The sequence below is a fragment of the Heloderma suspectum genome, chromosome 2 (genome assembly GCF_057233095.1).
Source record: "Heloderma suspectum isolate Gila_16-S chromosome 2, 16-S_ref, whole genome shotgun sequence".
NCBI lineage: Eukaryota > Metazoa > Chordata > Lepidosauria > Squamata > Helodermatidae > Heloderma > Heloderma suspectum.
This window is the reverse complement of record NC_139459.1, coordinates 143871815-143899735: the sequence shown is the minus strand read 5'-3', so window position 1 is coordinate 143899735 and position 27921 is coordinate 143871815. Positions and strand designations below refer to the sequence as shown.

Genomic DNA, 27921 nt, shown 5'->3' with positions numbered 1-27921 from the left:
GTAGGCACGTACCGCTTACGCTTGTGAGTGCAAACCATCACCAGAGTCTCAGGCTGGGGAACTGACAAACAGATGGTGTGGAAATGAAGGCGCACAGAATACCCACTTTTTACGAGGGACAGAAAGACACAACAGAACCCCTAAAATTCAAAACAGCCACTGAAGTGTTATACCCCCACACTCACAGACTGCACAGCTGCGCATTAAAGTATAATGGCAAAAACAGGGCACAGCGTTGCATGTTAAGGAAGCGTGCAGTAAATCACGAGTGTATCCCCGCAGAAGCTAATTGGAAGCTGAAATGCTGTGCAGTTGCGATGGGGTGAAAGCAGTGCTGTGTAGATGGGGCCCAGGAAAAGAGACTTCAGTCTGGTGGCCGCCTTCCTATGGAATTCCCTGCCTTTGGAGGTCAGGCAGGCACCAACATTATGTTACTTTCAGCACCTCCTGAAAAATTTGCTGTTTCAGGAAGCCTTCCTCAAGTGACTGGCCACGGTTTTTAAACTTGGTTTGATCAGAACTCAGTTACTTAAAAAAAAAATTAAATTATTTTAACATGGTGTTTTTACTCTTTATCCTGATTGCTGTTCACTGCTCCAAGGTCTTTGGATGTGGAGCAGTAGACAAATACTGTAAATACATAAACAAACAAACGCATTTACTTGGGAGTAAGCTCCATTTTGTTGTAGAAAAAGTTAATATATTTTTAAAGTAAAAGGAATAAAATCAGGTTGCCCCTGATTATAAAATGTTTTGAAAAATCAGAAGAAAGGAAGGATATTGTGGTGAGTGAGCAGCATCAACCCCAGTGGGCCTTGGCATGCTCATGCCATCCAGATGGTGACACCAGGCCTGTTTACCACTGACCCCATTACTTGCAGCTTTCTGGGTGGTCATTTGGGCCCCCCTGGGCTGTGGGACCCTGGACTTCAGCCCCAAGGTCCAGCCCTAGCTGCAGAGGGTGGGAAGGGGGTCAGACTTGACCTAGGCAATCCCTCTCTCGGATTCAATGGCAAAATAAGTAGTGTACCTTAAAAGCATTTGTTACAGCACTGTTACTGGCTTAGGTTAAAACAGATACCCTTTTTAAGGAAAAGAGATTTGTGCCTTTGGCATGCATAACTGGCACATAGGGCCACTACATTTTTTAAAGCAATAGTTACTGAGCATGTAGAATATGGAAATATCGGTAGCCCTGAGCAGGGCTGGCCCAAGACATTTTGCTGGCTGAGGTGAAGGATCAAATCCCCCCCCGGCCCCCAAGGTGCATAACACCCAAGGCCAGACACTCTGAGAAGCACCTCTCCCTGTGCCTGGCCAATTTTTCCCCGATAATATTAAATAACTAATAATTTGCTGCCCTTTCATTATACCCCAAATCAGCTCCCTAAGGCATCTACCTCTTATTATTAACCGTATGCACTCTGAAGTTTAGGATATGTGTTTGTGTGTACAACTACTTCTCCCTCTCCCAATTATACCCAACAGATCTCCTCACCACTTTCCCTAGCTTTTAAAACTCTCCTCCTCAACCCACCCTTTGCTGTGTACCAGAGAGCTACAAATACAATCCAAGAATTCGTCGGAGAAAGGCCTGCTTCGAATAAAAACCAAGGGAGTCTGCAGGGGAAAATGTAAAAGCCACCAGCTATATTGGGAGGGGAGGTGTTATTAGGGAATATTTTGAGTTGTATGCTAAATTTCGAAATGTTGGTGGCAGCTGCTCGTTTCTGCTGTGCTCCAAGCCAGCCCAGGCACAGAAGGCGAGGCCGAGCCACGAGAGGCAGCCACATCAGCAGCAGCAGCAGCTCCGGGCCCCAGCCCCAGACTGTCCCTCACTCACCTTGAAGAAGGCAACCTGCAGGTAATTGTAGGGTTCCCTCTCCTCAAAGTCCTGCTGGATCTCTCTGCTGGCCCTGTGACAGGACGGCTGCCCGCCCAGACTGCGCCCCAGACACTCCTCCAGACACTCTGCCCGCTGCAACACCAGGTCGAAGAAGCCGGTTTCCCAAGGCCGGGAAGGTGGCCGCCCGGCAAAGCTGGCTTCATCCTGGCATCTGCCCCGGCACTCTCGGCGCGCCCCTACCAGCTGCGAGTAGCTGTGCAGAGAGCGCTGCAGGAGTTCCGCAGCCCGAGGCCAGTCCTGGGCAAAATATGCCCGCACCCCGTCGGCATAGAGCAAGTCGTAAGGGGTCAGCTGGCTTGACCCTCGAGAGAACGGGCATCTGCTCAGAGCGGGGAGGAGGGGGAGGAGGGGGAGGAAAGCGAAGGCCAGCATGGCGGGGGCGAAGAGCGGGAAAGAGGAAGGACGCTGGAGCTGCGGTTGCAGCGGGAGTCAGCGAAAGGCAGAAGCCGAGTAGGAAGAAAGAGGGGCGAAGTAGGGAAGCGCAGCGAGGAAACGCAGGCTGCAGACGTGGGCCGGGGGGGACGCGGGGCGGGCGGCGTCTGTGCTCTTTTCCTCCCTTCTGTGTGGCTGGAGCATGAAAGGGGCCTGCGCTGCCGGCGGAGGGGGGGAGGGGGGCGGGCTCAAAAACGAGAGAAAGACTCCGGGGCTGCCTGAGGCCAGGAAATCCTCCCAGAAGCAGAGCAAGATCTGAGGGGCGAAGGCGCGAGCGAGCCGTCGGTGCGCGCCGCTTGGGGAGGGGGCAATGATCACGGCAGGGGGCAGGTAGTAGAGGACGCCTCCCCTCCCCCGTTTGCAGGAGCCTGACAAGCTGTCCCTGGCTTGGAAATAATGAAGTTATGAGGGAAGCGTCGCCCACTTCACTGTGGCCTAGGGCTGCTTCCCACGTTACGGTTTTAGGTATGCCCATAAAGGCAGAGTATGAACGCAACAAATACACGTTTAAAAACGTACTGTTATTGTACAAGCACTCTTTCAGCAAGCCACGAGTGGCTGCCACTCTCCATCAAATGTAAGGTTTGCTGCTACACCTGGCTTTTTTTGCTGATTAATGTGTGAAATGGCCCTCTGGCTGTGCTTTAATGTATGAAAGGGGAACCAATTGGTTGTGGTGGTGGTTATTAATTTGCTTTTCTGCCCACCAAGGCTAATGAACAGTTGTGATGATGAAGGAAGTGTGATGCTGTGCTTCAGGGATGTCATCCTTGAACACTTTTTTCCTGGCCTAGGTGCATGTGTGCAGTCCTCAACCATGAAGCTTCCCGGTGACGGTGGGCCAATCATTTTCTCAGCCTAGCCTACATTGCAGGGTTATTCTGAGGATTAAAACGGGGGGAGGGGAGACAATTGAGCTTCTTGGATGTAAATCTAATTTTAAAATGTGAGGTGCATAGCTCCATCACTTTAACTCCTCACTACGGTTAGCTTCACCTGAAAAATGTGAGAATCAGGCTGCTGTGGAAATCACAGAAGGGCTAGGGGAAAAAGAGGGTAACCCTAATGCAGTCAAAAGCCATATATCATGCCAGGGTTTAAAAAAAAAAAGCCTCCAAGACCAGATGAAACATGTCTGTGGATTTTACAAAAAAAATTAAACCTCAGGATCCATCTCATGCTGCCCATGAATGCCTCTTCATTCACTGATGGGGGGGGGGGGTTTGCTGTAGCATGGTCGACTTGGGGAAATAGCATCATTTTAGAGCAGACTGCCCCAATCTGGCATCCTTCGTATGTGCTGAACCACAGCTCCCATCATCCCCATCCAACATGTTCAGTTGTCTCCTGGCTGGGGTGATGGGAGTTGCCCAGTACATCTGGAGGGCACCAGGTTGGAAGAGGCTTTTTAGAGGATTGTGTCAGGGTAACAGATTGATTGGCATGTCTTAATTCTCTTAGGGTGCAATCCAATGAAGTTAGTTGGCCACCTCCAAGCTTGGAGGCGGCTGACTATCCAGTGCAGGGTGGGCAGAGTGCAGAGGGGCTCTTCTCTGCCACACTCCAGCCACCCTGCATTAGCGGCTAGACAGCCGATTTCAGCTGTCTAGCCGGGGGGGGGGGGGGAGGCCAGATGATGCATAGGAAGCGTTGTAGCCAATGTTCCCAATTCACAGCAAATCCCCCATGAGGACAGCCCTGGATAGGATTATTATTTCCTCTAACAACAAGCTTGGGTGGTTGAGTGCCTATCACTTTGGAAATGGGGCCGCTCAAAAACAAAATAGTGGTTTCTATATATTGGGAGACTTTCTAGGGATGCTTCCAAATGGAGAGTTCCTAGCACTACCAGACAAAAGACACTGTGCAGATATTCCATCTTTTCCTCCTGAATAGGGTTTCCATGGTAAGAAAAAAGAAAGAAGCAGTGGGAAAACACAGGAGAGTGGAAGACATCATCTGGACCCCTTGTAAAAATTCTGTGAATGAGGCAGAGTGATGGCATGATAAAAGCCTCATCTGGAAGCACCCTAGGTATGTAGAAGCATAGAAGTATGTACATTAAAATGTTTTTTAAAAAAGGAGGAGGAAAAAGAACCAGTACTGCCTGACAAGGACCTGTGAGCTTTCAGAATGCAGGTGGCAGTTGAACCTATCAAGAGAACTGGAGGGGGTCTAAAAAAACCCCCAGAAGTCAGGCAGACTGTAGCCCCATTTGGGGGCTTTCTTCCCCCTCATGTGATTAACAATGTAAGGGGGAGAGCGGGCCTCACCCCTGCATCCCTGCCAGCCCCTCCTCCCTCCACACACACATTGAGCACTTCTGTAGAGGGGAGCGTGCTGTCTGTGTGTTGTCTCCCAATGCAACTCCCAACACAAGGCCAGCAGGGATACAATGGCATGGGTGAGTACAGCGGGTGCAGGCCTGCTCTCCCCCTCACACAATCGCGAATTACATGAGGGAGAAGGCCCAAATGCGGTATATGGGAGTCTAAATTACATCTACGGTTGAGAGCAGATGAGACATGGAATGTTGGGATGTCAATTGAAAGCAACCCAAAGTAACATGGAGCATGAAGAACGAGTGTTTGCCCTGCTCAAGCCCCTGACAGCTTAAGCGTTGTAGGGGGTGGGGGGAATTAGGTGGGTGGGGATATGCTGCATGCCATGAGATTAAAAACATCCACCTCTGCGCTATTCAGGGATGCCTCAGTCTCCAGAATGACATCAGAATTGGGGCTGGCAGTCCAGTCTAGTGCTGGGGCAGTGGGGAGAGGTCTTTTATTTCTTCCCCACTCCTGACCTCCCCCCACCCCACCAACCCTGCAAAAGCCAGAAGAGCACTACAGAGTTTCTGTTTCAGACTAGCTGGAGCCCTGTACTCCCCTTAGGGGTGGGGATACAGAGTACAGCCAGACAGATGATTCCTAGCACTACCAACCAAAAGACATCGAGCAGCTTTTCCGTGTTTTCCTCTTTAACAGATTCTTTTGTGGAAAGAAAAAAAAAAGCAGTGAGAAAACACAGGAGAGTTACAAGTGGAAGCCAACAACATCTGGACATGCTCCACCCCCCATAAAATTCCATGAATGAGCCAGCATGATTGCACAATAAAAGCTTTGTGTGGAAGCACCCACACTGCAACTTTGTATTGCAGTCCCACTTGTTAAGATACTGTTACCCACCAGGGGTGTTGCTAGGTTCTTAAAAGATCCAGGGCACAGGCCCATAACACAAATTTGCATGCATATACAGTCAGGGCCAGAAATATTGGAACAAGGATAACTGTTTTGGCAGTTGGCCTCTGTACACCACCACATTGAAGTTGAAAGGAAACTCACCCAGATGGGAGCGAAGTCCAGACTTTCAGCTGTAATGCAAGGGGGTTGACAAAAGTGGGGCACTAACCATTCAGGAAGGACAACCAGTGGCATACACACACACATCCATCATTGGCGGCTCATAAGTAATGGAACAAACCAACATCATTTCAAACTTAAAGATCACCTTTAATACCTGGATGAAAATCCTTTGCAGTCAATGACTGCCTGAAGTCTGGAACCCATGGACATGACCCAATGCTGAGTGTCCTCCCTCAAGATGCTTTGCCAGGCCTTTACTGCAGCTGCCTTCAGCTGCTGCTTGTTTGTGGGTCTTTCCACCTTGTTGTGAAGCCTCTGTATTTACATTCATAAAGCTGTCTCTTGACTGTAGATGGGGACAATGGGATGCCTACCTCCACAAGGGCATTCTTGACCTGGCTAGATGTTGTGAAAGGGTTCCTCTTCACCATGAGCAGAATTCTGCGGTCATCCACTTGAGTTGTCTTCCGTGGTCTTCCAGGCCTTTTGCTGTTGCTGAGCTTGCCAGTTAATTCCTTCTTTTCCAGGAAGTTCCAAACTTGTGTTGGCCACTCCCACTGTTTTTGCTATCTCTGTGATGGGTTTATTTTGTTTCCTCAGCCTAATGATGGCCTCCTTCACTTGCATGGACACCTCTTTGGACCTCATGTTGGGAGTTCCAGTGAACAGCTACCAAATGCAAATGTAACACTCAGAACCACCTCCAGGCCTTTGATCTGCTTGGTTGGTCATGGGGTACCCAGGAAACAGGCCACACCTGGCCATGCAGCTGCTTGTCAGCCATTCGTTCCATTACTTATGAGCCACCGATGATGGGGGTGTGAGCATGCCACTGGCTGTCCTTCCTGAATGGTTAGTGCCCCACTTTGTCAGGCCCCTTGAATTATAGCTGAAAGTCCTGACTTCACTCCCATCTGGGTGTGTTTCCTTTCAACTTCAGTGTGGTGGTGTACAGAGGCCAATTGCCAAAACAGTTACCCTTGTTCCAATATTTCTGGCCCTGACTGTATGCGTGTGTGTGTGTAAGTGCACGTCTAATATACTTGTGTGCGTGCAGTGTGCTTGCGTGTGTGTATAGATTACACACATACATAAGAAGTGTGCACTGACCCCCCACCCCACTTCAACTCAGACCCCAATTCAGCATTTTAGAAAACATCCCACTTCTGTTCTGACCAATTTGTAGTCAGACCACTTCAGCTCAGCACCAAACCTGAGTCAATGTTTGGAAAAAGCCTGGCCCCAGAGGAATCGAACAGAGGCAGGTGAGCCAACTTACCATCTTATTGGCCCTGCCTGGGACTGTGTTTGCTGCCGGAGAGAAGAAGCCACCCCCCTGGCTGGAGCTGGAGCTGAAAAGGGAAAGAAAAAAAACTCCCCTGGGCTAATTACAGCTGATTGGAGCCAGCTGGGTCTGAGTTCCCTTGGAACACTCTTATCAGCTTTATCGGCCCAGCTCTGAGACGGGGTGGCAGTGCCCCAGTGGCAGCAGTGCTGCTGTTTTGGGGTGCCCAAGGGCCACCCCCCTAACACTGGGTTGACTGGTTTTGCGGCTTTTATGTGTGGGGTTGGTTGTTTGCTTAGGATCCTGTTATGTGCCTGGGAGAGAAGACATCTGGCCAAGTTGGGGTACTTGAGGGGGCCCCAATTAATGTGCTTACGGGTCAAGGGAGATATCGGGAGGAGGGCTAGCCAGGTTAGGGGAATATGGGCCATACAGTTAATGGCTGTGCCGTGTTCCAGCCCTCCCTCCAGCCTCAGCAGTGGTTGCCCTGTCAGCCTGCCCTTGGGTCTCCAGATGCTGCTGTTAAATGCCTAATCGGTTCAGAATAAGACCTCTATCATCCATGATTTAATAGTAACACTGGGGTATTTGGTTCAGCATCAAGGAAGACCTGAAGGCCAGGGAGGTGGGGTTGCTGTGGTCTATAGGAGTTCCATCTCCCTCTGCAGGCTCCCTGTCCATGTGACTACTGGTCTGGAGTGTTTGCACCTTGTGTTGGGCCGGCAGGACAGATTAGGGACTCTGCTCGGTGGTATACCACAGAGCTGAGAGCAATGAAACAAAATAGGAGACGGCTTGAGTACAGATGGAGAACTAGTGGATGCAATCGAATGCTGGTATGTGCCTATAGTAAAGTATATTCAGGGGCAGTGAGGGCGGCAACACAACATCATCTTGCTGCCTCTATTGAATCTTCTGTCTGCTGCCCAGCAGAGCTGTTCAGAGTTGTCCAGGGGCTATTACATGCTGGCCCCAAGGACACTGTAGACCCCTCTGAGGCCTGCTGTAGTGCATTTGCTAGGCACTTCCAGGATCAGATCTCTTGCATCCGCAGGGACTTAGACTCCAGTGTTACAGAAGATTAATCTGGTGAGGTATCCAGAGCACAGCCTTGTCCTGTTCTCCTGGATGAGTTTCAGTTGGTGCAGCTCGACGTGGACAAGGTTCATGCAACCACTTCCGTACTGGATCCTTGCCCCTCTTGGCTTATAAAATCTGGCAGGCAAGGAACAGCTGGCTAGGCCAGGGTGGTGATTAATGCCTCCTTGTGAGAGGGAGTGGTCCTGGGCCACCTCAAAGAGGCGGTAGCGAGACCACTCCTGAAAAAACCCTCCCTGGACCTGGAAAATCTTAGTAATTTTAGGCCAGTGGCAAATGTTCCTTTCCTGGGCAAGGTTCCTGAGTGGGTGGTTGCTAACCAGCTCCAGACACTCTTCGATGAGACCGATTATCTGGATCCATTCCAGTCGGGGTTCAAGCCAGGTTTTGGCATGGAAACAGCCTTAGTCGCCCTGTATGATGACCTATCTCGGGAGAGAGACAGGGGCAGTGTGACCTTGTTGAGACTCCTTGACCTCTCAGCGGCTTTCGATACCATCGACCATGGTATCCTTCTGGGACGATTATCTGAACTGGGAGTGGGAGGCACTGCATTGCAGTGGTTTTGCTCCTACTTGGAGGGTCAGCTCCAGAAGGCGGTGCTGGGGGAATATTACTCAGCCCCATGGATTCTCCAGTATGGGGTTCCACAGGGGTCGGTTTTGTCCCCCATGCTGTTCAACATCTGCATGAAACCATTGAGTGTGGTCATGCGGAGTTTTGGAGTGCGTTGACATCAGTATGCTGATGACACACAGCTCTATTATTTATTTATTTATTTATTATTTTATTTATTAATCGCCCATCTGGCTGGTCACGCAGCCACTCTGGGCGATGTACAACATAAAACAATAAAATTCTACAATAAAAACATTTTCTAAAATACCCTAACCCACCCCAAATGCCTGCCTGAACAGCCACGTTTTTAATGCACGACGGAAGCTCATTAAAGAGGGGGCATGACGGAGTTCCCTAGGGAGGGAGTTCCACAGAGTGGGGGCCACTACAGAAAAGGCCCTCTCCCTCATCCCCACCAGTCTAGCTGTCCTGGCTGATGGGACAGAGAGAAGGCCATCAGAGGCTGATGTTGTTAAGCAGCCTGTCTGGTGCTGCTGGAGGCGCTCCTTAAGATAGGCTGGGCCGGAACCATATAGGGTTTTAAAGGTCAAAACCAACACCTTGAATTTGGCCTGGAAAACAACTGGTAACCAGTGCAACTCCTTCAGCACTGGAGTGATGTGATCTCGCCGGCGGCTGCCTTTAATCAGGCAAGCCGCCGCATTCTGCACCAGCTGCAGCTTCCAAACCGTCTTCAAGGGTAACCCCTCGTAGAGCACATTACAGTAGTCTAAACGAGAGGAGACCGGGGTATGTACTACCGATGGGAGCAGATGATCGGGAAGGAAGGGGCGCAGCCACCGTATCAGATGGAGTTGATACAATGCTGTCCGGCTCACAGCTGACACCTGAGCCTCCATGGACAGCTGGGAGTCCAAAATAACCCCCAGGCTGCGGACCTGGTCTTTCAAGGGTAGCCGTACCCCATTCAACACCAGGTCAGCATCCCCTAGCCTCCTCTTGTCTCCCACCAAAAGTACCTCAGTCTTGTCAGGGTTCAGCTTTAGCCTATTCCTCCCCATCCAGCCACTCACCGTCTCCAGACATTTGGACAGGGATTCTATGGCCAACCTTGGTGAAGATTTGAATGAGAGGTAGAGCTGCGTGTCATCCGCATATTGATGACACTGCACCCTAAACCTCCTGATGATAGCCCCCAGCGGCTTCACATAGATGTTAAATAGCATCGGGGAGAGGATGGAACCCTGTGGCACCCCACAACTGAGTGGCCACAGGTCCGAAACCTCCTCTCCCAGTGCTACCCTCTGGTACCTGCCGGAGAGGAAGGACTGGAACCACCGCAATACAGTGTCTCCAATGTCCAACCCCTCCAGGCTGTCCAGGAGGATACCGTGGTCAACGGTATCAAAAGCCGCTGAGAGGTCGAGGAGAACAAGGAAGGAGCATTCACCCCTATCCAGAGCCCTCCTCATATCTTCTACCAAGGCTGTTTCTGTCCCATGCCCAAGCCCGAAGCCTGACTGAAATGGGTCTAGATAATCAGTTTCTTCCAAGTGTGCCTTCAACTGCACCGCCACCACCCGCTCAATCACCTTGCCCAAAAATGGCAGATTCAAGACTGGGCAAAAGTTGTTCAGAACTGGAGGATCCAAGGAGGGCTTCTTTAGGAGCGGTCTTATCACTGCCTCCTTGAGGGCTGATGGCATCACTCCCTCCTCAAGGGAGGCATTCACCACCGCCCTGATCCCCTCACCTAGTCTCTCTCTGCAGCCCATAATGAGCCAAGATGGGCAAGGATCAAGTAAGCAGGTGGTCAGCCTTACAGATGAAAGCACCTTGTCCACTTCATCAGGAGGAAGAAGCTGGAACCGATCCCACAAAACCAGTTTGCCACAGGCTGCCTCTTGCTCACTAACTGCATCCACAGCGTGCAGAGTAACACACCTAATCTGATCAATTTTATCTGCAAAGTGCCTTGCCAAGGCCTCACAGGAGGCCTTAGAATGCTCCAGTGGTTCCGGAGCCACAGGACCGACCAGGCTCCGGACCACTTGGAACAGCCTCCTGGGACAGCACTCTGCAGATGCGATGGAGGCAGAATAATATTCATTTTTTGCTGCCTTCACCGCCACGTGATAGGCTGAAGATACAGCTCTAGCCCGTGTCTGATCATCTTTGGAGCGAGACTTCCGCCACCGGCGCTCTAGCCATCTCACCTCCTGTTTCAGAGCTCGTAACCGCGGATTGAACCATGGTGCAGTCCGAGCCCTGTTCAGGGGGAGAGGGCGTTTCGGAGCCACCTGATCTAATGCCCCAGTGATTGCGGCATTCCAGCCACCCACCAGGGTCTCGACCGAATGGCCGTTGGTGTGCCCCAGAGAATCCCCAAGCGCGTTTGTTGCAGAACCCAGAGTCAGAGAGACCACGGAGTGAGGGAAAAAGAGATTCTTTATTTAACGCGCGGGCTTAAGGCTGGAATCGTTTCCAAAGAGCCAGAAGCCCCGATTTACATTAGCACATTGGTTTTATAGACATTGTGACACATATGAAACGGCTCCTCCTCCCCCTCCCGCATGGGGTTGCAATCCTTAACATTTCTTCTCTTAGCACTATTGTTTATAATACAAGAACTGGGTTATAGGGTAGCCATGATAAGGAGAGAACAGAAGAGAACAGCAGAGAACAAGATATACAACTGTATGACCTTTGACAAGATAAGGAATTCCTGTGTCTCGTCAGCTTACAACAATATATTCAAGGGAGAAAGAGCTCAGCAAGAACATGAAGCATGAGACTGCATGAGGCTACTTAGTCTGACCCCTGATATGGCTGCTACATTCCCCCCTTAAATGCATAATTTCATTACAATTATAGCATTACTGATAACTATACAAAGCTTTTTGTGACATACATATTACTTAGCCTCTTGTTGGGCTATTAGAGCATAGAGGGCAGCAGTTTTATTAGCTGAGACATAAAACAGATTGGTTAAACAGCGCATAAGACAAGGAACGCAGAGACATAACAGAACTTTTATGAACAATACTGGTAGAATTAGGATGAACAATGCTTTCAAGCTAGCTAAGATCTGGAAGCCAAGGGGTTAACTAATTGAGCTAATTGTTTTGTTTTATTGTTTTGTAAGCTACTATATTGTGCAGCTTGTTGATTTGTTTATTTACAGCATTGCCATTATCAGTTAAGTTAAAACAACAGAGCTTTTGGTGTGTCTCACAACTTAAATGATGAAGAAGGAAGAGGTAATCTATACCAGCTCTATTTTCTAGAACTGCACCTCTTAGATCACGCAGCTTTTTATTTAACAATGACAATGCTTGTGAGGTGGCATTTATGCTTTTGGCTAAGCTGCAAGCTAACCGGTTGATTTCCAGACCATCAGCCACGGCTAAACCTGGAACCTTAACCAGTGACATTGCTAAGGCCAATTTTTCTGAGTCAAAATATAACTGCACATGACTATTACAATTTTTAGTTAGTTGGAGTGCTCGAGGCTGCCGTTGACGGATTTTCTCGGGCTACAGGGGAAGAATTGGCACCAGTTCAATTGGCGGCTGAGGCAACATGGGTGGTTATCAGACAAGTTGGCAGGAATGAATGACCAAGTGCGGGAATTACATGTCTAAAACTATCCATGAGGCAAAAGTATGTGGGCATCATTAAAAGATATGTTTTGAATTTTATTACAGTGGAAGGGGGCCAGGGATAGCTTTGTATTTTCTGGAAAAAATTTTGAGAATTAAGCATTTGTGCACACGTAGCATTTGTTTCAGCAATGATGGGGGTGCATAGAGTGAACTCTGTAGGGGGTAGGATCTTTGCAACCACGCCCCAATTAGCATTTTGGGAATAAGTTAAACTTACACCATAAACTTTTAACATGGTATCTTTTTGAATTTTCCCAGGATGTCTACAGACAGGTATTAAGCAAGAGCTAATAAGCCTGTCTGCAGGTATACCTTTTGGTAAACAAAAATGTTTTACTCTAGTGATGTTAGCCAGGTGAAGCCAGTAATTATCAGCAAATCACTGGGACAAACTTCTTTTTCCAAGGGCAGACCCCCCTTTTTGCACCTTATTAAGGAAACACAATGCAACACTATTAACACTACAACACTACAATACGCATGTTTGATCTTCTTTGGGATCTGACCGTACGCTGGGCAGCTATTCACCTGGCAAGCTGCAGTAGGGTCTAGTCCCCTTCTTCAATTCTCCAGTTGCAGGTCTGACCATACGCAGGGGGACAGTTTCCCGGTGTGTCCACAGTAAGGTCTAGCCTGAGTCTTCTTACTGCTTTTTCAGAATGATTTTTAAAGGATTTTCAGGATTTCTGTTTATGGTCTACTTTCCCCCTCTCGCTCTCTTGACTCGTGTCCAATGTATCCAGGGTTTAATTCTAGCTGCTTTCATAGCTGCGGGGGTGGAAAGTATGACAGTTTTCAGTCTTCTCTATCTGGGAGTCAAAGGGTTATTTTTCCCTCTTTAACTCATACTTTAACTCTTGGTTGGAAAGGATGAACTTCTGTGATGGGAATTGGGGGCTTATTTTTTTAAGACAAAGCGACGCTGGGCTTGAAGACCTTTGCTCAGTGTTTGGACTTCTTGTTTAAGGCTAACGTTTGCTTGCTCTTGATGCTGCTCCAGTGTCAATTATGAAGTCAATGTCACGGCCCCTCACAGTCAATGTCACGGCCCTTCTCAAGCTGTCTCCCTCTTCGCCCATTCTGGCCCCTTTGTTTTTTTCTTTTGTGTATTTGATTTATTTTATTTGGGCATTCATGCCACTAATGTCTATCTTGTCCACACTGGGCACACTGGTTCTTTTTTAAGAATCTTCTGCCTCTGCCGGGTCTTCTTTTTTTTTTTTTTCGTTCACGTCTTCTTGGGCCTCTGGGTCGAGGGAGGTGTACTGGCGATAGGCATCTGAAAGACGCTCCAAGTACGCTCTGGGGCCTCGGTGGCACCTTGCAGCACTTTAAACACTTTGGTCATATTAATTGACTTCTTTATACCTGCCTTTACGGCTTTTAACAGCAGGGTTTGATATTGGGTGAGGCGCTCTAGCCCAACTTGTGTTTTGGGATTCCAGCAGGGGGGGGTTACTTACAAGGAGACTTTATTGGGTAACTTACAGCACACAGGCGTACTTAATTTTTGGATCAGACAGCTTCTCTGAACCACGAGCTATTGCACTAAATGGGTTTTTATACTATACATGTTACCCATGAGGCAGCACAACACTAGCAAGCATTTTCAGCATAGGCTAGAAGTGTTTGGTTCTCAGGCACAGCTTCCTGTAAACAACTTCGCTTCCCAAAGTGCTTGATAACACTTTTTATTTATTAGTATGGGAAGACAAATTTTTTCTTTCTTTTGCTTTCTTTTTCTTTGCTGATCTGCCTGTATTGCAGATCATGTTTCCAACTTTTTACACAAAACTTTCTGCTCCATGCACCAGCCTTGTCCCTTTATTTGTCTTTTTCAAGTTAAACTCACTTACTTAAACCTTTCTGCCTTACACTAGTCTCAATGACACACATTTGGGATAGGCTCTTCTTCTCCTTCTAGTTACATTTTCTTTATCTTAAAGAACTATTACATTATTGTGGCTACTTTACCCCAGGTAATAAGCTCCAGGCACAATCAGCTGCTTTTAATTTACCCTGGGGGCAACTATGGCCACGCTTCTTTTTTATAAATGTTTTTTCTTTGCCTTTTCTTTCTTCTTTTTTTCTCTCTTCTCTATCTGTCTGCTACTTTCTCTATTCCTTCTTTTTTACTTGCTTTTGTCTTTCTTCTACTTGACTTTGTCTTTTCTCCTCGTCATCCATTGGGAACCACACTTAGTATTATTTGGAGTTGCAACTAACACTAATCTGCAAATATCACATATATTTTATGATATCTAAGAAATCATAAAATATATACAACAAACTTTTTCTGCAATTTAACACAATGAATGGAAAACACTTCTTGCATGGTAAGGCATGATGGAGCAGATCCAGCAATTATACTGCTCTTCTGGCTGAAAGCTCAGGGCTCATTAAAATCAAGGGACGGGCATACCCACACACGCAGAGTTCTAGGTCACCATTTTTGCATCGGCAACTCTATGCTGCATGAATTCTGGCAAAAGGAAATCTAAAAGTCACAGATCAAACTCAGCCTGCTGTACACTGAGCTGACTACAAACACAGACACATGGTCCACAGCGATGAGAGTTCAAGTTTATCAAAAACTTCACAGCACTGTCCATGGCAAGTCTTTGACAATTTAAAATTTTAGTTCATGTGCAGAGTGTCTCTAAAAAGCCCAGATGATGATGGAGGCAAACAGTGAAGGCTCTGGGCAATGAATATGCGATGTTTCCAGCAAAGGCTCTCCACTTTTGCATCAGTTTAAAAAGGGAAAGTGTGGCCCTACACCCCTTCTGACAGACAAGGGCCTTTAACTTTTTAGCAAGGCTTCTGTTTAAACAGAGCGGCACAGCTCAGCTCTCTAGCCATGATGCTTTAACTTGGGCAACTCCTCTGTAAATTTTATTTTACTTCTGTCAGGTTCTCTCACAGACATTTTAAAAAACTTACTCTTTTTTTTTTTTCTTCTAACCTGGTACACGAAAGCACTGAAACACTGAGTGCCGAAACTCAGGACGCTGGGGGGTGATGGGCATCGCCTTATACTTGCATTTTTCAGGCAGCCATTAATCTTCGTGGAGGCGGTGGGGTGATTTGCAGGACTTCAAAGGCAAGCTTCTCAGTTTGTTTGTATTTGTAAATCCCAAGCTTAAAACAGGACACGATGAGGTACAGGGCAGCCAAATTCTTGCTTTGGCACGGGCAACAAATAACTCGGTTCAGCTTTCTTCGCTGGGGTCTCAAACAGGAAAACAGTCTTAATTTAAAGTTGTAACATCACTGACAGCGTCAGCCAGCCAGCTACACAGATCTCATTGTTTTTTAAGACAGTTGCTCCAATATCTTCTTTTCTTCTCAATCAGGTTGGGTCTCCCAGCTTACACAGTTTATTGCAGCTTTCAGGAGCATGGAAGTAGCGTGATTTTGGCTTGGCCAGGAACATGCTGTCTGGTTTCTCGGTCTCTTTAGCACACACACTTAGGCAGTGTAACACTGGACACTCAAATCAGTGAGATTTCTTCATTGCAGGGAATCCCACGGCAAAAGCTTAATGGTTACGCTCTTCAGAAATCATATAGCTGATGGTCAGTAGCTACAGGCTCTATGCAATTTTAACACAGTTCAAAGCTAAACACGGTTACCTTGACAGAGATCTTCAACATGGTCTTTCTGCTTCATTCTGCTTTGGGACAGTCTTATGGCACACTTTTCACTCGAAGAGGGGTCTAGCCTGTGCTCTGGGGGCTGATTCTTCACCTTTATTTTCTATTTTGCCTTCATCTTCTGGGTCTTCATTTTCAGTTTCCATTTTTTTAGGGATTTTATCTCAATTAGGCGAGGTGATGATGTTGCACAACTCAGAACATTGTGGGCAATTTTCCTGCCCCCCCCCCCTCTCGGCGCGCTAGGCTAACAGCTACTTCTTCGGCCTTACACTCTCACGCTCCCACGCTTTGTTAAAAGCCAGACTGTCCTGCAACATTTTTCTAATTAACAGCCTCAGATCTTGTTTTTTTTTCCTCTCAGCTCGACCTTGAGCTTTTTGCTGTTTTCTCTTTCTATTCTGAATCTTTTTAAAAAAACCTTTTTCCTTCTTTGTTTGACATACATCTCAAGGGGGTGCAAGGTTTGCTTCCCCCACCACCCATAGCCTCCCTCCTAAATTGAAGACAGACACAATTAGGGAATGGGAATTGGTCAGTGAGTAAGGGGTCTCACTGGCCGACACAAGAGGATTTTTCACACCACGCACTTTGCTACTGGCCTGGGCACCCGGACGGTCAACGGTATGCTTCAGAAACCGCAGTAGCCACTCACACAATCATCAATCTCTCCACTACATCCATATGTCCCTGCCACCCACTTTTCCCACTTTTTACCAGAGCGGAAAACGGCTTCCCCAGCTTCCTCAGCTTCCTACTGAGTACTGGCGTGCTAGGTACTGGCGCCCACTCGGGGGTGTGATCAGGCCCCCCTTCTACCCGCAAGGAGTAGGTTCTTTTGTATACGTATACCACCAGCACTGACCTTCTTCATAAGGCGGGGCCCTCTTTTTTTCTGCCCAGTGGCCTTTCTCCCTAAAGGCGGGGCCCTCTTTTTCCCATATACTTGCCTTTCTCCTGAAGGCTTCCAATGTGGGTTTCAACTCAATTGCAGCTGCGATACAGGCAGGGCTCAAGTTCCTTCCTCCGCTTCCCAAGGTTCTCTTGCTGCTCGCTGCCGTTTGGGCGATCCCAGTGCAGGCTTTCTCCCATTCACTCGACAAAAAGGTCGGTGGCGCCAAGAAAGGGAGGCATGCGCCGAGCTCGTCTTCCCGGTGCGGCGATCAAGAGCAGGCAACTGCCACCTGTCTGGCTCAGAGCCTGCCACATCCGAGTCACGGCACCATTTATGTTGCAGAACCCAGAGTCAGAGAGACCACGGAGTGAGGGAAAAAGAGATTCTTTATTTAACGCGCGGGCTTAAGGCTGGAATCGTTTCCAAAGAGCCAGAAGCCCCGATTTACATTAGCACATTGGTTTTATAGACATTGTGACACATATGAAACGGCTCCTCCTCCCCCTCCCGCATGGGGTTGCAATCCTTAACATTTCTTCTCTTAGCACTATTGTTTATAATACAAGAACTGGGTTATAGGGTAGCCATGATAAGGAGAGAACAGAAGAGAACAGCAGAGAACAAGATATACAACTGTATGACCTTTGACAAGATAAGGAATTCCTGTGTCTCGTCAGCTTACAACAATATATTCAAGGGAGAAAGAGCTCAGCAAGAACATGAAGCATGAGACTGCATGAGGCTACTTAGTCTGACCCCTGATATGGCTGCTACACGTTCAGGAATCCATTTGGATCCATAAGATGCCTGGGGCGGACCATTTTAATGGGTCCTCCACCCCTGCGGAGGGGTTGTGGAACTGAGAAGTCCAACATCACCAGATAGTGATCTGACCATGACAAGGGGTAGTGGATATACCCCCGACTTCCAGATCACTCCCCGCTTCTCCAGAAACAAACACAAGGTCTAGCGCATGACCGGCTACATGGGTGGGCCCAGTTAATAGGGTACAGCTCCCAGGAAGCCATGGTCTCCATGAAGTCCCGAGGTGCTCCTGTGAGGATGGCCTCTGAATGTACATTGAAGTCCCCCAACACCAATAAGTTAGGGGACTGCACACGCACATCAGAGACCACCTCCAGCACCTCGGCCAGGGAGTCAGTCGTGCAGCGGGGTGGACGGTACACAAGCAGAATCCCCAGACTGCCTGTCAGGCCCAACCTCCAGTACATGCACTCAGCAACCTTGATCTCCCGGAGAGGGGGTCTGGTGAAGACCAAGGACTCCCGGTAGATAACAGCCACTCCCCCTCCCCGATCTCCAGCCCTCGGCTGCTGTGCATATGAAAATCCAGCTGGACACATGGCTGCAAGGGTTGGAGCAGCAGCCTTGGCCAGCCAGGTCTCCGTAATACATGCCAGGTCTGCACCCTCATCCAGAATCATGTCATGGATGAGGGAGGTTTTCTGGGTAACAGACCTGGCATTGCAGAGCAGCAAACAAAGGCCAGAAGATGGGGTCACGCCTCCCCCAGCCATCCTTTGGCTCTGGACAGGCCCAGAGCAGGGGACAGATATTACACATCTCTCCCTTGTTCCCCTTACCTGGCATGGCCTGCCCCTAGCACTCTGCCAGCGCCTGCCGCCCAGCCTCAGTATGCTCTGGCCCCCAACACTCCCCCCACTGCCTCCATCAGGTGGACACATGCTCCCTCGCTCCCACCTATCAGGCAGGCTACCCACCCCTAAAAACACAACACAATCCCCCAGAAAAACAAACAAACAATTAAAAATCCCCTTAAAAATGCCAGGCCGGAGTCCACAGGGAAGGCCTGGTGGTGGTGGTGGTAGCAGCAGGCACGCCTCTTCCCCGGTGGTGGTGGTGGCCTCTCCTGCAGGCCCTGGCTCTCCCAGGCCACCTCAGCCAGCCAGCTTATGTAGCCCCTCCAGGGAGGGGCAGGTGGAGCAGCACAGCTGGCTCTGTACCTGGGGGCCTGGTCCTGCAGGGACTGGCGGTCTGCCAGGCAGAAGTCTACAGGGAAGGCCTGGTGGTGGTGGTACTGGCGGCGGCAGCAGCAGCAGCAGCAGGCCCACCTCTTCCCCAGTGGTAGTGGTGGTGGCCTCTCCTGCAGGCCCTGGCTCTATTTCTCCTTTTCATCTTCTTCAGGTGAGGCTGTGGATGTGCTGAATCAGTGCCTGGCTGCGACAATGGGCTGGATGAGAGCTAATAAACTGAAGCTCAATCCAGACAAGACTGAGATGCTGTTGGTGGGTGGTTCTGCTGACCGGATGGAGGGTGTTCAACCTGTTCTGGATGGGGCTGCACTCCCCCTGAAGGAGCAGGTCTGTTGCTTGGGGATCCTCCTGGAACCATCTTTGTAACTTGAGGCTCAGGTGGCCTCAGTGGCACTGAGTGCCTTCTACCAACTTCGGTTGGTGGCCCAGCTACACCCCTATCTGGACAGGGATAACCTGGCTTCAGTTGTCTATGCTCTGGTAATCTCCCAGTTAGATTACTGCAATGCACTGTACGTGGGGCTGCCTTTAAAGATGGTTCAGAAGCTGCAGCTTGTGCAAAATGCGGCGGCCAGATTGATAACGGGGACCAGAGGGTCTGACCGTATGAGACCAATTCTGGCCTGCCTGCACTGGCTGCCTGTACGTTTCCAAGCCCGATTCAAGGTGCTGGTTTTAATCTATAAAGCCTTACATGGCTTGGGACCACAATGCCTGATGGAGCACCTCTTCTGACACAAACCTACCCGTATACTACGCTCAGCATCTAAGGCCCTCCTCTGGCTTCCTACTCCGAGGGGAGCTCAGAAGACGGCTGACAAGGGAGGGAGCCTTCTCGGTGGTGGCCCCCAAATTGTGGAATGATCTCCCCAACAAGGCCTGCCTGGCACCAACATTGTTATCTTTTCGGTGCCAGGTTAAGACCTTTCTCTTCTCCCAGGCATTTGGCAGCATATGATAAGTTTTAATTGATCCTGGAATGGCGTATGGTTATGATTGCCTGCTTTCAGATTGCTTGTTGAAGTTGTTTTAGATGTATGTTCTTGTATTTGTTCTGTTCATGTGCTTTTTATGGAATTGGCTTTTAAAATCTTGTTTACTGTATTTTTAAATGTTTTAATCTTTGTAAACCACCCAGAGAGCTTTGGCTATTGGGTGGTATAGAAATGTGATGGATGGATGGATGGATGGATGGATGGATGGATGGATGGATGGTCTTTAGGCTGCCTGTTGACTACCATGGGACATCAGAAAAAAAAACTGTAACTATTTTCTCTTGGTCAGAACTGGATGATAATTTCAGGCATAGTAGCCCCGAGAAAAGGGATTACACCTGCCCAATGTCAGAAAAACAGGTGCAGGGTTTATATTTTGATTTTCTTTTAAAGGGAACTGCCAATAACATTTTAATTCCTTGGAAGAATTGGATAAAAAATTCAGGATTCATTGCCTCATCAGAGGAGATCATGTCTGCCAAATTTCAGAATGCTAGCCACAAAGGTTTTTGTGCAAGGGTGGCCTTGACATTTTGAGGTTGCCAAAAGAGGACATACTTCTCTCTCTATGTTCCTTGTGGACCATTGTTCTGAAAATTACAGACAGCCTACAGTTGTCCCTAAGTAAGAAACCAGCAAAGTTTCAGAAGGATAAGTGCAACAGTTCATGTGGAAGGGGAGATCTCCAATTTGGACAAGTGATTTGCTTTCCCTTCCATTCACCCTTTCCCCAATAGTTTTTGGGTAAATTTGTATGAAAATGCACAGGTCATTAGAGGTGTCCCCCAGGCAAGAAACCTGCAAAGTTTTGGAAGGATATACATGCATTCTAATTTAGAATTACTAGAAATTATTTACATTTCACCAATGTTAGTAGCAGGGGAATTTGGGTGGGAAGGTGCTATTGCACTCATGTCCTGCTTGTGGGTTTCCCATGGGCATCTGGTTGGCCACTGTGTGAACAGAATGCTGGACTAGATGGACCTTGGTCTGATGCAGCACGGCTCTTAAGTTCTTAAATATAGAGTTCCTCTGAGCATGTGCAGAATATTTTTCTTTCACTGCTGAGCACTTACATTCTCCCCCTACCAATTCTATTCCCCTCCATGCAACCATCCCTCCTCATTCTACCATCCTCCAGCAACTCTTCATAAAAACAGATGTCTTGTGTTGTGCAACTCCTCTCTACCTCCTCGTTATGCACAAGCTCTCATTGTATCGTCCTCCCCATAACTTCATTTCTGCCAAGACTTCACCAGAATTCAGCCAATCAGTCTATTTTCAAAACTAGGGCTAAGTTATGGAGAAACTCTGAGCATGTACTAAGTGCCTTTCCCTCACCGCTGAAGCTAGAGTCCATGCAAAAAAACAAAACAAAACCCAAATGCACAAATGACAAAACATGCATAGGACTGAGCTGAAAGGGTAGTAAATTCATTAGATGGAATTGGGTAGGCACTGTATTAAGCTTGCAGTACCATGCTCACAACTCAGGACATGTTTCTGAGTAAACATGCAAACCTCCCTGCAAAAGTAACTTGTGCTGGAATCCTATGCACACTTTCCTGAGGGTAAGCCTCATTAAACATAATGGGACTTCTCAGTAGGCATATGTAGGATTGCATAAATTAGCAATATTTATCTCCCCTCCACTTAAAAAACAAACCAAAAACTCCTGTTTTTTAATTAAAGCTTTCTGTTCATAGAAACATAGGAAGCCGCCTTATACTGAATCAGACCATGGGTCCATCTAGCGCAGAATTGTTGACCCTGACCAGCAGCAGCAGATTTCCAGGGTTTCAGGCCAGATTCTTTCGTAGCCCTGTCTGGAGATGCCGGGGATTGAACCTGGGACCTTCTGCATGCAAAGCAGGTGCTCCACCACTGAGCCACAGCCCTTCCTATTGCTGGGTAATGGCAACTGACAGACAAAACAGCCCCAGGTTTGTTTCTCTGCGGCCATGTGAACCCACTCTTCTCCAAGACTTGAGTGAGGAAAAGGAGAAAAACCAACCTCTTGTCTGTTTGCACAAAGTCAAATACAGTTCAGAACTTCTCTTGCCTGCCAAAGAGAATGCTCTTTAAGAATTCCCCAAGATATGCCCTGGGTGGAAGAAAGAAGAGAAAGAAAGAACAGGATAGGGGGGAGGGAAGAAGAATGGTGATTGGAAATACATCGGGGGGCGGGGGCAGTAGAGAGAATTCCCTAAGCCAAGTGGCTCCTTTTAGAGAGGTAGTACTTCAGAGGAATTTAGGAGGCTGTGCTGGTTTTGCAAGGATTGCACGTACTTAAATGAACTTATGAGGTGAGGTGTCTGAGGGCTTTTTCTAGCTTTTTAAAACCGTAGAACCTATTTAAAAGCCCCAGCAGTTTCTCGATCATGACGCCACATTGTCCTAACCCTCCCTTTGGGGTTATTTGAGTTCTACAGCTATTTAGGAGAAATTAAAGTGGAGGGGGAGAAAGAAGTTTGTGGAGGCTGATTGGATCCTTTGCTGTACTGAAGCTACTAAACTTCTGCAGAAGCCAAAGGTTCCAGTTTGGGGCAGTAAAATCAGATGCTGTGAAATGCCAATATTTCACATGGAGCTCTTTCTTCCCTTCCTTCTCTCGCTCCAAAATTTCATTGCAGGCAAGCTCCCGACAGAGGGCATGTAGAGCAGAAAAGTAGGGGGAGAGAGGTTGTTTGCACCTCAAAAAAAAAACCCAACACCAGAGATTAGGGATAGTGACCTCCTAACGGTCACTTAAACACCTTCTGATTAGGATCGCTAATCCCCTGGGTGACTTGACAGTTTTTACTTTTTATTTTAGACTTTGAGAAAAGGAAACTTTACACATGGCTACTGCAAAAGCCACTGGACCTAACTGTCTGAAATTTGGTAGGTTCAGTCAGCTCCATAGGGCCTGCAAGGTCCCCAAATTCCATGAATTTATGTGGAAGCACAAAAAAAATTATAGCTCTTTACTTTGACAGATTTTCTTGGAAAAAGCAAATTTTACCTGTGACTAGCACAAAATCCACTACACCTAACTGTCTGAACTTTGGCAGGCTCAGTCATCTCTATAGGGGCTGCCAGGTCCCCAAATTTCATGCATGTATGTAGAAGCGCAAAAAATATATAGCTCTTTGTTTTTACACATTTTCTTGAAAATAGCAAACTTTACCTGTGACTAGCACAAAAACCACTGGACATAACTCCCTGAAATTTGGCAGGTTCCACCATCTCCATGGGGGCTGCCAGGTTTTCAAATCCCATACACAGATGTGGAAGGACAAAGAAATTATAGCTCTTTGCTTTGACACATTTTCTTGAAAATAGCAAATTTTACCCATGACTAGCACAAAAGCCACTGGACCTAACTGCCTGAAATTTGGCATATTCAGTCAGCTCCATGGGGGCTACCAAGCCACCAAATTCCATGTATCATACAAACTAAAAAAGTTATGACATTTTTTGTTTTCCAATGCAAGTCAATGGGGAAATGTAAAAAAAATGGCAATTAGGACAGCTCAAAAGATCTGGGGCACAGCTCAAAAAGATTCAGGGCCTGTGCCCAGGTGGCCTCCTCTCAACAACACCCCGGTTACCCACCCTGAACCTTTGAGATGGAGGTGGGTTCTAAGTAAAATGAAATAGCTGCATAGTAATCCTTAAATGTCTGTTTATGTCTGCAAGAGAAATGCATGAGATCCAGCACAAAGTCGAAATACTGAGAATATAAATGAAGTTACCAGGAAGGAAAATTAATTTGGAATTACTGGCCTGGGGTCTGAATTAATTCTACAGCTCTTACTTTTATGAAATACATCCTTTCAGTTCCAACAAGAATTCTGGCTTTAGAACAGGAATGGCTGAGTGAATTTCTGTGGTCTGGGTTATGTAAAAAGCAGGCTACATCAGACTAATGGTTCCCTCTGGCTTTAAAATCAATGAGAATTGCACATTCCTAGCACAAATAAACTGATAATATTACATTAAGGATTAAAGGAAGGTCTAAGCTCTCATATATACAGTACTAAGGTGTTTGAACTAAATTACAGTTTGGGCTGAGGTTATAGCCTTTTCAGGCAAAAATGAGAGCTGGAGCAAGCAGCAAATAACATGAGATCTGAGCTAAAAGTCTCCAGTTCCAATTAGCACAGCAGTTATGAACCCTGAGTTAAGCCAGTATCTCTCCATTTTAGCCACTATACCACCATGTTAAAAAGTAACAAACTGCACTGTATTGGTAGGTAGGATTAGCCATGGCTGACCATTACGTTCTCCCTTCCCGCTTGGCTCTGTGGTGACTCATTATGCACTTACTAACAGATTTCACATACGTCCTATTGTTTTCAAGGGGCTTACACCCAGGTATGTATAGGCTTGCAGCCTGAATCACTTTTATGGCATAAAAACATACGTAGTTAACACACTAAAAAAAAAAGCCAGACAGCTGTGACACTCCAAATAAAGATTTTTTAATACCTTTCTTTCCCACACTTGGCAACCAATGAGGGTTTCTCATAATGGGTGGAGCTAAGAAAGGGACGGGTGGGTGGCACTAATTGCTACCGAAAGGATGGAGCTGACAAAAAGTGCCCTCAATGAACTGCGGTGGTCTCTGCTCACATTTATCATCGGAGAGCAAGGTGCTGTAGCTCCTTCCAACAATGCCATGTCTCCCTCCCCCTGTACACACTTCTTTCCTCCCCACCACATCAGGACCCACAGTAGGCACCATTCTCCTCCCTGCCAACATGGTGAGAAACATGAGGACCTAAATTATCCCTTGGGTCCTGGGACTGGGGAAACATGTAAAGTTTTACTTAAAAATCCCAAGAACAGCAAATGCTTCTGGTGTCATTTCATAGGTTGAGCTCCTGGAAGGTCTGTGCCTCGTGAGCTGCCATGGTCCATTTGCTGGGCTCCTGTTCTCCACTGAAGAGGTATAGATTTTTGCCACCAGTCAGTGAATACCGCCGATCCCTGTCAGGGCCATCTTCCTGCTCGGCACCACTGAGGGAGTGGCGCCTCTCACGCTGCACTGTGAATGGGAGGCGTGAGTGGCGTGGACTGCTAAGTGGGGAGGGCACTGGTGTTTCATCGATGAAGGTGGTAATCTCATCACGGAAGAAGCAAGCATTAGAGCCCAGTCCAGTTCCCTGGGCGGCCAGTCCAGCTTCCAGGAACTGCCGAAGCGTGGTGAACTCATCTTCAGGAGGCCGTCGACGATGATGGTAGTTGCGGAGTTCAGAAGGCAGAAAGCCAGAAGCTCCTCCAGGTTTGTGGGGGGTAGCTACTCGGATGTCATCAGAGGAGGACCACTTGTGAAGAAAAGAAGGAGTAGAGCGATGGGAGGAGAAGATGTTGGTTTCATCATGGGACATCCTCCGAGAAATAGGGACCTAAAAGGAAAGAAGGCGGAGAGAGACAAGGTGCAAGTAGAAAGTAGATTGTTTGCCACATCCAATATGTATGTCCAATAACAAAAAAGGTTTATTAGAATAAATGAAAGAGAGCAAACTGACCAATGCACTCCGAGTTCCTCCCCCATCTTTTCATAACAAGTCCAAGATGACCCATAGCCAGATTTTTGTGGTGGTGGACCTTAAATGTACATGTTGTAAAGTGTGTGCAGTTAGTAAACTTATTTAATGATTTTAATTAAATGCTAATATTATTTGTGTCTGGTATACTGAAGTTAGCCCTTTAACAGCAGGAACCTACAGTGGTGGAAGAGGATTTTTATAGCACCTGAAGCTGGCACTTTATTCTCTGAGGTTTCATCCCCTCCAACTACTGGGTAAAGCTACCTAACTTGGCTTGTATTGCCTTTTTTTTAACCCAGTACAGCATCAAAAATCATCTTCAGCTTTGTTAATATAAGAACGAATATAAGTGTAAAGTGGTGCATGTTGGGGCAAAAAAATCCCAATTTCAAGTATAAGCTGGTGGGATCTGAGCCAGCAGTGACTGACCAAGAAAGAGATCTTGGGGTTGTGGCAGGCAAGTCAGTGAAAATGCCAACCCAGTGTGCGACTGCTGTAAAAGGGCAAACTCCATGTCAGGCATAATTAGGAAGAATTGAGAATAAAACTGCTATCATTTATACAAATGTATGGTGAGATCACACTTAGAATACAGTGCACAGTTCTGGTCACCACATCTAAAAAAGATATTGTAGAGATGGGAAAAGTGCAGAAAAGGGGCAACTAAAATAATAATGCAGCTGGAGCAACTCCCTATGAGGGAAGGTTACAACAGCTGGGATTGTTTAGCTTGGAAAAAAGGAGGGTAAGGGGAGACATGATAGAAGTGTACAAAATTATGCATGGTGTGGAGGATGTGGATAGGGAGACATTTTTCTCCCTCTTACATAATACTAGAACCCAACAGGGTCATCCCATGAAGCCGATTGCTGGGAGATTCAGGACAGATAAAAGGAAGTACTGCTTCACACCATGCATAGTCAAACTATGGAATTTGCTACCTCAGCATGTAGCGATGGCCACCAACTTGGATGGCTTTAAAAGAGGGTTAGACAAATTCCTGGAGAAGTCTATCAATGGCCTATGTACACCAGTTGCTGGGAAACATGGGCGGGAGGGTGCTGTTGCACTTGTGCCTTGCTTGGGGTTTCCTCTTTACAGCTGGTTGGCCACTGTGTGAACAGAATGTTGGACTAGATGGACCCTTGGTCTGATCCAGCACGGTTGTTCTAATGTCTGCCTAGTGTCTCTCAGTTTCCACCAAAGGAGCCTGTGTGCTTTGGCCAAGATGGAGACATTTCTGAGTAAAGAGTTGAATTTTATATTTTCAAAAATTTTTAAAAATCAAACAGATGTAGCAAAGTAGATTGGTTTTAGAGTGAACCAAGCAGAACCTGTCTTAGTCAGAAAACAGTAGACAGAATGCGTTCACATACAGCCTCTGCAAGGCAGAAAAACACAGTAGTTCTGTTATGTACGCCAGACTTCATTGAACACCATCCAATTCTAATCAAACTTGCAAATGTACGAATGCCCCAAAGGAAAAAGAGGGGGCAACATTGAACAAGGTACCCCCCAACAAGGCTTCTCCTTACGGTGGTGGCCACCATTTTTAATATTTGGGCCACAGCAGGGGCATGCTGTAGCATCTTGTTATGTTTGAACCGGGCGAGGGTGGGTTGTTGGGGTGGTTGACAAACCACCTGCAACCCTAAAATGGCCCATGACCTGGTTTGCACGTAATGAGAAGCCACCATGGGTGAATTTCCCTGCAGGGCATCTTGTTGTGGTGGCCACTGCCATTTTGAATATTCAGGGCATGGCAGGGGCATGCTGTAGCAAACCCAGTGAGGGTAGGTTATTGGGGTGGTTGACAAGCCACGCAGAACCCATGGGCTGTTTGAGGATTGCAGGTAGCCTGTGAACTGTCAAAGACCCATCAAACTTTTGTCTTAAAGCAAGCAAAGTAAAAGGAGCAGGTTTTGCAAGTTTTAACCAAATTGTAATACTGGTTGTGATGTCAATTCCTTTGTGTAAAAAAGGATAAAATGTAAAGTCTTCAAGTCATAAGTGTGCCATTTTTCTTTGGTGAATTGGTGACCAACTGCAGCTGTGCGGATCTCTCACTGGAGGGATCCTGCCACAGGACTGTGCCTAGACTCCGAGGAGTTTGCTCCAAGGAAGAGCTCCAGGATCAGTCAGGGAGAGCGGCACACCCAGCATGCAGCTACCGCCAGACAAGCCCAGCTAGCCACTGCTGCAACCTAGGTAGTGGCTATGCTGCTCTGCCTAGCTCAGTTTCCACCAGACCATGGGCTCCTTCACACGGAGTTTTTATCCTGCAATTGAGATGGCTCCTTCACGGAAGTTTGCAGGCTCTTTACATGACGCCATGACCCTGCAGGGCATCTCCTGCACTAAATGTTCTTTGTTCTGTTTTTAAATAGATCGCAGATAATGAGCTATCAAATTACCCCGCTGTGTTCCGCTTCAGTTTCCTCCGTGAAAAGACTTAAAGCGGCAAGAAGAGGAGTGAGATCAATGAAAGATAATGGA

General features: G+C 47.5%; 2 protein-coding genes and 1 long non-coding RNA gene across 4 annotated transcripts in view; 1 reads left to right on the top strand and 2 right to left on the bottom strand.

Annotated features, from left to right (window-relative positions):
• P3H3 (prolyl 3-hydroxylase 3) overlaps positions 1-2508 on the bottom strand; it is a 47582-nt gene extending 45074 nt beyond the window's left edge. Inside the window, exon 1 of the mRNA XM_084835186.1 lies at positions 1844-2508. Coding sequence (XP_084691312.1) covers positions 1844-2278 — 435 coding nt within the window. The 5' untranslated portion in view covers positions 2279-2508. The remainder of the gene's footprint in view (positions 1-1843) is intronic.
• Positions 1693-25537, top strand: LOC146352932 (uncharacterized). The gene is made up of 3 exons (XR_014787889.1): positions 1693-1864; positions 4235-4372; positions 24748-25537. It is a non-coding gene; the product is annotated as an uncharacterized LOC146352932 (long non-coding RNA).
• The window catches only part of GPR162 (G protein-coupled receptor 162), a 24169-nt gene continuing 20581 nt past the window's right edge, over positions 24334-27921 (bottom strand). For both annotated transcript variants that reach the window (XM_084835187.1, XM_084835188.1), the window contains one exon: positions 24334-25281. In XM_084835187.1, the coding sequence (XP_084691313.1) occupies positions 24742-25281 (540 nt within the window). In that variant the 3' untranslated portion in view covers positions 24334-24741. The remainder of the gene's footprint in view (positions 25282-27921) is intronic.